General features: G+C 46.5%; 1 protein-coding gene across 1 annotated transcript in view; it reads left to right on the top strand.

Moving 5' to 3' along the window:
• Nucleotides 1-4,463: 4,463 nt before the first annotated feature.
• PRCC (proline rich mitotic checkpoint control factor) overlaps nucleotides 4,464-8,907 on the top strand; it is a 37,314-nt gene continuing 32,870 nt past the window's right edge. Inside the window, exon 1 of the mRNA XM_007948420.2 lies at nucleotides 4,464-4,931. Coding sequence (XP_007946611.1) covers nucleotides 4,464-4,931 — 468 coding nt within the window. The remainder of the gene's footprint in view (nucleotides 4,932-8,907) is intronic.

The following is an 8,907-nucleotide window of genomic DNA, read 5'->3' as shown; positions in this document are numbered from 1 at the left end:
ACTTCCAGCAAGAAAGAGCAGCCAGTATGGAGGGATGGACACTGGGAAGAGGTAACTATGGGGAGGAAGTGGGAGGGGAGCTGTTACATTGTGGTAAACTGTGGTCAATGACATGAGACAAAGTATATGTGAAATGCTGTATGGAAAGTGAATTTGCTCTGTAAATCTTCACATACATACATACATACATACACACATAAACAAATAAATAAATATAAAGAAATAAAAATATAAATAAAAAGATAGATAAATTAAAAAATAAATAAATAAATAAATAATTTTAAAAAAAGAGTGAGCAGCCAGGCATGGAGTGCGTCTTGGACCCGAGATCCCTGTGTTGGACTTTCTTGTCAGAGAGACAGCACAGAGATGACAGCAGCTGAGGCAGCAGAACTGAAAGACCAGCACAAGCCAGAGGGGTGGGCTTGCCAGCTCATGGAGTGAAAAAGCTGAGTGCCTTTGGGTGGGAGGCTTCCTGGGAGAGTGGGGTGCACCTATCAGCAGAACTGAAAGAACTTTGGAACACTTGCTTGAGCAGGGCAAAGCTCAGGCCTAGAGGCCAAGAGTGAAAGAGAGGTGTGCCTGTGGGCATGACCGAGGGGAGGTTGTCCTGATTGAAGAATCATATCCTGAATGTTCCTGAGCCTGAATTGTAACTTGTTGTTTCCCTAATAAACTTCATAATCGTGAATACTGTCTGGCCATTGCACCGAATTATGGAATGAACCCAGGTGAGAAGTAGAGAGTGCTGTGGGAGGGAAGGTTGGTGTCAGAATTGGTAAAAAGATCGGAAGGTGGTGGCATGTCTGACTTCTGCCTTGGGCTGCTGACTGTGATTCCGTTAGAGGAGGTTGGAGGTTGCTGCCCCCAAGTCCTTTGTGCAGCTAGGCCAGGAGCATTGCCCCTGCATTTTCTTCTAATAATTTTATAGTTTCAGATTGCATATTCCAGTCTGTAACCCACTTTGAATTTACTTTTTGTGAAAGGTATGAGGGATGGATACGGTTTCATTTTTCTGCATGTGGAAATCTGTCAATTCAACTTTTTACCGGTATACACCTTACTGACAGCAATTGCAGTAATCATCTGTGCAAACCTACCCTTAATCAGCATAATAGTTCCATCACCGTTAACCCCTCTTTACCCCTCCCTCCCACTCCTGGTAACCACCAATGAACTTTGGTTCCTATGCATTTGCCTTTTCTTCTTTTTTATATAGCTGAGGTCACATAATATTGTCCTTTTGTGATTGGCTTATTTCATTCAGTATAATGTCTTCAAGCTCCATCAGTATTGTACCATTTATCAAAACTTCATTTCTCTTACTGGCTGAGTAGTATTCCATTGTACATGTACTGCATGAAGACAATCTTTTTTGATGGCAGGGTATATGTATCTAATAAAATTAATCATTAGGTTTTTTTTTTTCCCCAGTGTTCCCCGTTTCCCTCCCATCCCTGGTAACCAACAAAGAAAGTTTCCTTCCATATGTAAACCTTTCCTTGACTTTTTACAATAATGAATGAATACAGTATTTGTCCTTCTGTGATTGACTTATTTCACTCAGCATAATGTCCTCCAAGTTCATCCATGAAAAATGAATCATTAGTCTTTACAATAAGAGGACCCAGTTTAGAAAATATTTGTTAAACAATGTTAAACCCCTTAAGGGGTTTCTCTCCTGTGCTGGGCAGCAAGATGCTTTGACCAGTAACAAACACAGGTATTTCCCTTTAAACATTTCCCATTCTCTTTGGTTTATAAATTACTTTCACTGTGTGTTAACTTCAGGTGTTTCTCACAGAAGTAGGACCAAACCCACTGGCTTCCAGTTGATTCTGACTCATTGTGACCCTCTAAGACAGAGTAGAACTGCCCCCATAGAATTTCCAAGGCTGTAAATCTTTACAGAAGCAAACTGCCACATCTATCTCCTGCAGAGCAGCTGGTAGGTTCTAACAGCCAACCTTTTGCTTAGCAGTGAATGTTTTAACCACTGTACCATCAGGTCTCCTTAGAAGCAGGACAGAGCTCCTTAATGGTCTTTTTGTCAAAGGGGGACTGTGAGACTCAGAGAAGAGAACTGTCTGCCCAAAGTCATCAGAGAGTGGGTTGGGGAACTCAGACTGAAAAGCAGGTTTTAGAAGTTGGTGTGTCAAGCATACTAGCTTCAGGGTAGGACTTGAAGGTCTGGTTTCTCAGTGGTCCTCAGTGCTCTTGCTTTGTAATCAGCTAAGTTGTTTATTAAAAACCAACTTCTGGCCTCCACCCTGCACCTACTGAAGAGTAATTTCGTAGGCTGGAATTCAGGAATTAGCATTTTTAACAATCATTCTAGTGATGCTTATGCATATTACAGTTTGAGATCTGGTGCACAGAAAAAAAATGCTCTGGACATCCAGAGTAGGGAACAAATAGATTTGAGGAGTCTTCATAGAGAAGGTGCATATGAGCTTGGCTATGAAAGCAGGGTAGGGTTCAGACACATGGAGGGGGGACATAGCAGGCTTGTCTGGTGGAAGAGTCGATCTTAGGCCCTTCCCAGTCCCTCTTCATTGTTGTCATCCTTACCATCTTTACCATCTTCCTTTTAGTCTTCTCTCGAAACCTCAACAGTCTTTTCATGGACTGAGCTTAGTAGAATTTTTTTGCTGTCTGGGGGTAGGGAAATGACATCCACAGCCCAGCACAAGCACACTGCCATCAAGTTGGACCCGACTCACAGAGACTCCTCCTTGAGTTTCCAAGGCGGTATCACTACGGAAGTAGATTGCTCAACCTTCCTTCCAAGGAGTGGCTGGTGGGTTTGAACCACCAGCCTTCTGGTTAGCAGTCAAATGCCTTAGGCACTATGCCACCAGAGATGTATATTATTAGCATGTAAAGGACACACAGACAGGGCTGATTAGAGGGCATCCAGTCACAAGCAGATAGGGAAGGGCAAAAACGGATCAACAAGACAGGACACAAAATCATAGGCAGACAGGGAAAGACAGGTGCAGAGTATATCATCCATCACAGGCAGACAAAAATGAGCTGGAAAAGGACGCAAATTAACGTGGATGATATAAACCTGGATGGAGACAGATGTAACAAGATAGCACAAAATCAAAGGCATGCAAACACCTTGCACAGACATAGAAAGATGTAGATGGATAGGTGAGGGCATAGGCAGATAGGGATGGACTCAGGTGATTCCTTAGAACTGTGATGGGGCATGATTGGGGGCCTACCTCTTGATCCTGCTGAGCTGAGAAAGGATTAATCTCAAGTACCAGGCCTTTGAAGGGACCCTGATGGTGCAGCAGTTAAAATGCTCAACAACTAACCGAAAGGTCAGCAGTTTGAACCCATCAGCCGAAGAAAGATGGGACAGGGAGCTTCCTAAAGAGTTTCAGCATTGGAAACCCTATGGGGCAGTTCTATTCTGTCCATAGGGTAGCTGAGTTGGCATCAACTCGACGGCAGTGGGTTTAGTTTGGTTTTGGAGCAGGCTCTGGCTTCCATGTCCCTGATTCTTTCGGTCTCACTGGTTGTTGCAGGAGACCAGACCTCAGGCTGGCAGGGCAAGGCGTGCTTCTGGATGTGTTCCCTGTTCATGGCAAAAGAGGTCACCTCCGCCCTCTTATGTCACATTTATTTCCGCTTTCAGATGTTTATTAATTATTAGACCTGCGGCTTCGCTTCTTTCTGGTTTGCAGCCCAATTTCGCACAACTCTCTCCGTCACTGTCTTTTTTTGGAGTCTTAGTAACTCTAAATCTCAGCCGACTCAGGTTTCACTTCACTTACACATCACTTTCCCTTTAAGCTGTTTTCCTCAATCCGCCACTTTCCCAGAGCCCCTTCTCATTCCCGACATCACTTGCAGTTTCTAAGGGCACTACAACTCCCATAAGTCTTAGCGTCCTACCTGCTACTCTAGAGAACTTCAAGTACCGAAATGCTCTTTTCTCCAGCTCCGTGACTACCGTGGTGCCCTATGGGGCTTGTAGTCACCTAGGAATTGTCTGGCTACCAAAAAAACTACTTATTCCAGGAGTCTTCGCGTCAGAGGCGGGTTTCCCCCTGTCTTTTTGCGCGCCCCTTAATCTTTCTTCGGACTCCATCTCCCGCTGTGCTTTGCTCTAAGCTCCCTGTGGTGGAGAACGGGGCTGTGGCCAAAGTGCTCTCTGGGAGTTGTAGTTCCTATATTGGTGAGGCGACGAGGAGGTGGAGTGACTCGGCGGCCATTAGCTGTGTGTAGTTGCCCGGGACTGGGAGCTTAAGTGAAGAGGGAGTCCTTATTCGGTGGAAATCAACCGTGGCCATGGGCTCCTTCTGGGGCTGGTCCTAGAGTACGGAGCAGGCGGGCTCTTCGGTTTCCTGCCCCGCCGAGTGGCGGGGCCCACTAGGCCTCCGGACATCCCCGGTCTCAAGTAGGCCTCACCTGCCGGCAAGGGCGCCCCAAAGGCCGGAGGCGCCATGTCGCTGGTTGCTTACGCCAGCAGCGATGAGAGTGAGCCAGATGAGGCTGAGCCGGAGCCGGAGGAGGAGGAGGCAGCGGCCCCTACGTCTGGGCCCACTCTAGGGGGCTTGTTCGCTTCTCTCCCTGCACCCAAGGGTCCGGCTATGCTGCCCCCGCCTCCCCAGATGCTGGCCCCGGCCTTTCCCCCGCCGCTGTTGCTCCCTCCACCCACAGGAGACCCCCGGCTTCAACCTCCTCCCCCCTTGCCCTTCGGCCTTGGAGGCTTCCCCCCACCTCCAGGAGTGAGCCCGGCTGAGGCGGCGGGAGTTGGGGAGGGGCTGGGATTGGGGCTGCCCTCGCCCCGAGGCCCTGGCCTCAGCCTGCCCCCCCCTATCGGCGGTGCCGGGCCCCCCTTGGGGCTTCCCAAGCCAAAGAAGAGGACAGAGCCCGTGAAGATAGCGGCGCCGGAGCTGCACAAGGGGGATGTGAGTATTGGGAGAGGGCACCCTCAAACTGTCCATCGTATTTGGACATGGGCTCAGCTGCAGGAGGGACTTGTAGAGATGATGGTGCTCCCTCTTGTGAACTCATCCATGGCCTCAAAGACCTTGGAATCCTTAGTGCGATTAAGTGAACTGAAGTTTGTCAACTTTGGGGCGTTAGGGTACTTGTCCATTCGTGGTTCTCGAAGCTGGGCTCACCTGCGGAAGGGAGGTATATTCTCATCACCCAGCACTGACAGGCCGGGGCCCAAGGGCACTTGTTTCCACTTCTGCTTTCCTCAGGCTAGCATTCTTCTCTCTTCCCATAACAAGAACAGGATAAAATCTGGCATCTGAAAAAGTGACAGGAGACAGGACTCCTTAGCCTTTGCTGAACATTGGGGACCAACCTTTTCCTTTATCTGTAAACTAAAGTCCTTTTATAGCAACACAGAGATAAATAATGAATGACATTTGTTACCTAGAAGCATCAGGGCCTTGTGGAAAAGAATAGGAATCCTGGATTCCGTTCTTGAGGGAGGTTAGGGAAGAAACTGAGTATTTGTGGAGTGCAGATCATTTGCCAGACATCGGTCCTTTTGTTCAGTTATTCGAGAACGCTGGGAGATGGTATACTCATTTTACAGATGAACAACAGGCATCCAGCCTGTAAGCTCTTTCCCGGTAAAAGGCACAGTGAAGATTGAGAGGTTAGTCTGTGTGAACTCCAGATTTATGCCTCAGTTTCACCATTTAGGTATCATCAAACCTAGGTGAATTAGGGGGAGTTCTGATGGTGTAATGCCTAAGTCATTTGACTGGTAACTAGAAGGCTGGCGGTTCAAACCTACCAGCCACTCCTCGGAAAGAGAAAGGATGCTTGGGTAGTATTTCTAGAAGAAGTAGCCAAGTTTATGATGTTTCCTCCACTTTGGAGGCAGAAAAATAACCACCAGGCCTCTTCTGGAATGAGTGCTTTGGGGCTAGAAAAAGGGGACATTAAGTCTAGGGGCAGGTAGTGTTTTAGAGTTACGGTGGAGTTCTTTCCTTTCCTCTCCTCTGAAATTAATTGACCAATCCCTGGCTCACCTTTGATAACCCTCTGAGAGAAGCTTATTCTCACTCAAGGTTTTCTTCAGATTGCCTACTCTGCTGGGAGATGTTTCCATTTTTTATACTTGTTTCAGCTTCTTCCCCCAGATACCTAATGTTCTTTCCCTCACCTCATTCAAATCTTGGCTTAAAAGCTATGTTCTCATTGTGGATTCTTTAGCCTATCAAAGTTCCAATCTCTTATCACCCATTATAGGGAGCTCTGGTGATGTAATGGTTGAGGCATTTGGCTGCCAACTAAAAGGTCGGTGGTTCAAACCCACCAGCTGCTCCACAGAAGTAAGTCAATCAGCTTCCATAAATGTTTACAGCCTTGGAAACCCAATGAGGGTAATTAGGGGTTGGAATTGAGGTTTTTTTTTTTTTTTTTTTTTCCTCAGTATTACCCACTAGCTCTGGTGGTGCAGTGGTTAAAGTGCTTGGCTATTAACTTAAAGGATAGTGGTTCAGACCTACCAGTGCTCTGAGGGAAAAAGTTATGGCAGTCTGCATCCATAAATATTGTAAATATTTACAGCCTTGGAAACCCTATGGGGCAGTTCTGGTCTGTCCGACTGGGTGGTTATGAGTCATGATCTACTTGATGACATGGCTTGGGTCATCGCCCAGCACTCTCCATTGCCCTTTCTTTGTTTTATTTTTCTCCAGAGCCCTTACCGCCGTCTAACATATTATTTATTTTGTTTGCCTCTCCTTCCACAAGTGTATAAATTTCGTGAAGGCAAGGATTATTGTTTATTATATTCACTGCTATTCTCCTAGTGGTTAAGACATACCTGGAACATAGTAAACCAAAACCAAACTCACTGCCATCGAGTCGGGTCCGACTCATAGCAACCCCTCCTTGGGTTTCCGAGGTGGTATCACTACAGAAGTAGATTGCCTAACCTGCCTTCCGAGGAGTGGCTGGTGGGTTTGAACTGCCAGCCTTCTGGCTCACAGTCAAATGCCTTAGGCACTATGCCACCAGTGCTTCCTAAATATTTTCTGGCTGAGTGAACTCAAATGAATAAGGAGTCTTCATGGAAGAGGTTCCAGGATCTCCTTCACTACTTACTCCACACTTTTCTTCCTTATAATTTCTCTCTTCTTTCTCACCTGAGCCTGTCATTTCTAAGTCTAGGAACCAGAAACACCTGTTATTGCTTCAGCAAAACTTAGCTTGGCCTCGATTTAAGCTGGGATAAAGGAAGGTCCCTGAATGAGGCAAGGAAAATAATCTGATTTCCTTGATAATTCTCTCTTTTTTTTCCTCTTCCTTTTTCTCCCTATTTCAGCCTCATTGTGATATAAGGAGCTGGGTGGTACAGCGGTTAAAGCATTCAGCTGCTAACCAAAAGGTCAGTGGTTGGAACTCACCAGCCGCTCTGTGGGAGAAAGAAGAGGCAGTCTGCTTCTGTAAAGATTTACAGTCTTGAGGTTGTAAGCCCATGGGGGAGTTCTACTCTGTCATATAGTGTTGCTGTGTGTGGGAATTGACTGAATGGCAATGTTTTATTTATTTATTTTTAAATTGTGATGTCCAGGTGAGGAGTGCAGAAGATGGCATTTTGAACCAGCCCGCCTCCCTCTACATTTCTAGCTCTTAGTTAACGTTAGAAAAAGTTGCTGGTAGAGGCTGTAGAATCTTCCATGTGGGGTAGCTGAAGTGGTGGAAAACTGAGAACTCCTAACTCTGTCCCTACTTCATAAACACAATTTACTAAATTCATGAGGTGAACAGTGACATGGATAATGTAAATAAAGCATAATCCTAGCCCTCAGTTGGTTCAGTTTCCCTGTTTTGGTCTGTTCAAGTTGGTACTTTTGTTTTCTGAGCAAAAATCCCTGGAGAAAGCTAGAGCGTTCATGATGGTCAGATGAGGGTGACTTTGGTCTGTAAGAGTGTTGTGCCCCTCCAGTTTTAAAGCACTCTAGTTCCAAGCTCCATGTCTTCTACTAAGTAGGCTCTCAGTACATGTCTGAAGGAATGAATTGGGTTTCCTTAAATAATTTCCCATTGGAGTTTGACACTGAAGTAGACAATAATAAACTCTGAGCTTTTTTGTTTTCCTCTTTATTTTCACTATTAATTCACTTGCTCAGTGTTGAGCTGCCTTTCTGCTGCCAGGAGCCAAGAGCACAGTAGTGAACATCGTAGGTAGGAACTGCTCCAGGGGAGCTGCGTTCTAATGGGGGGCCAGACAAGGATACATTTTAGGTGAAGTCAGAGAGGAATGTGGTAGAGCTGGGGCCATGGGAGCACATCGAGCAGGCACTAATCCGTTCTTGGGTGGTTGGGGAGGTTTCCAGGAGGGAGATAAGCTAAGATAAGACAAATGAGTAGGAGGTAGCCTGAGAAGGGGTGTGGGATGGGGTAGGGAGGAGCACATCCGGAAGAGGGAATAGCATGTACCAATGCTTAGAGGTGAGAGAGAGTGAAAAGGCTTTCTGGGGAAACCACAAGTAAGTGAGTCGGAGTAGCTGGAGTATATGGGGGGCAGTGATGAGAGATGGGGCTAGAGAGAGGCCGAGGCCTGATGACAATGGGCCTTGGATGTCAAACTAAGGCCTTTGTTCTTAGTTCTGGGGTAGTGAAGAGAGGGTTGAGCCAGAGCTCTGTGATCACAGAGTATTGGTAGACTTGGAGGGATCAAGACTGGCAGAGTCGAGTTCCGGCAAGATGGCAGACTAGGCAGAAGGACTGCACAGACCCTCTTCAACAAAGAAAAGGGAAACTAATTGACCCAGACACAGAAGATAATCTTGGACTGCTGAGCCTTGAAGGGAAGGATACAGAAGTAGACTAAACCCCAACTAGCAGAAGAATTTCTGTGAAAATACCAAAAAAGGAGACATACGGAGCTGTGGTCTGGCAGGGACCTGA

Source organism: Orycteropus afer, unplaced genomic scaffold, assembly GCF_000298275.1.
Source record: "Orycteropus afer afer isolate SDZICR_OR568_19922 unplaced genomic scaffold, OryAfe1.0 scaffold00217, whole genome shotgun sequence".
Lineage (NCBI taxonomy): Eukaryota > Metazoa > Chordata > Mammalia > Tubulidentata > Orycteropodidae > Orycteropus > Orycteropus afer.
This window is presented reverse-complemented; position numbering and strand designations above follow the sequence as displayed.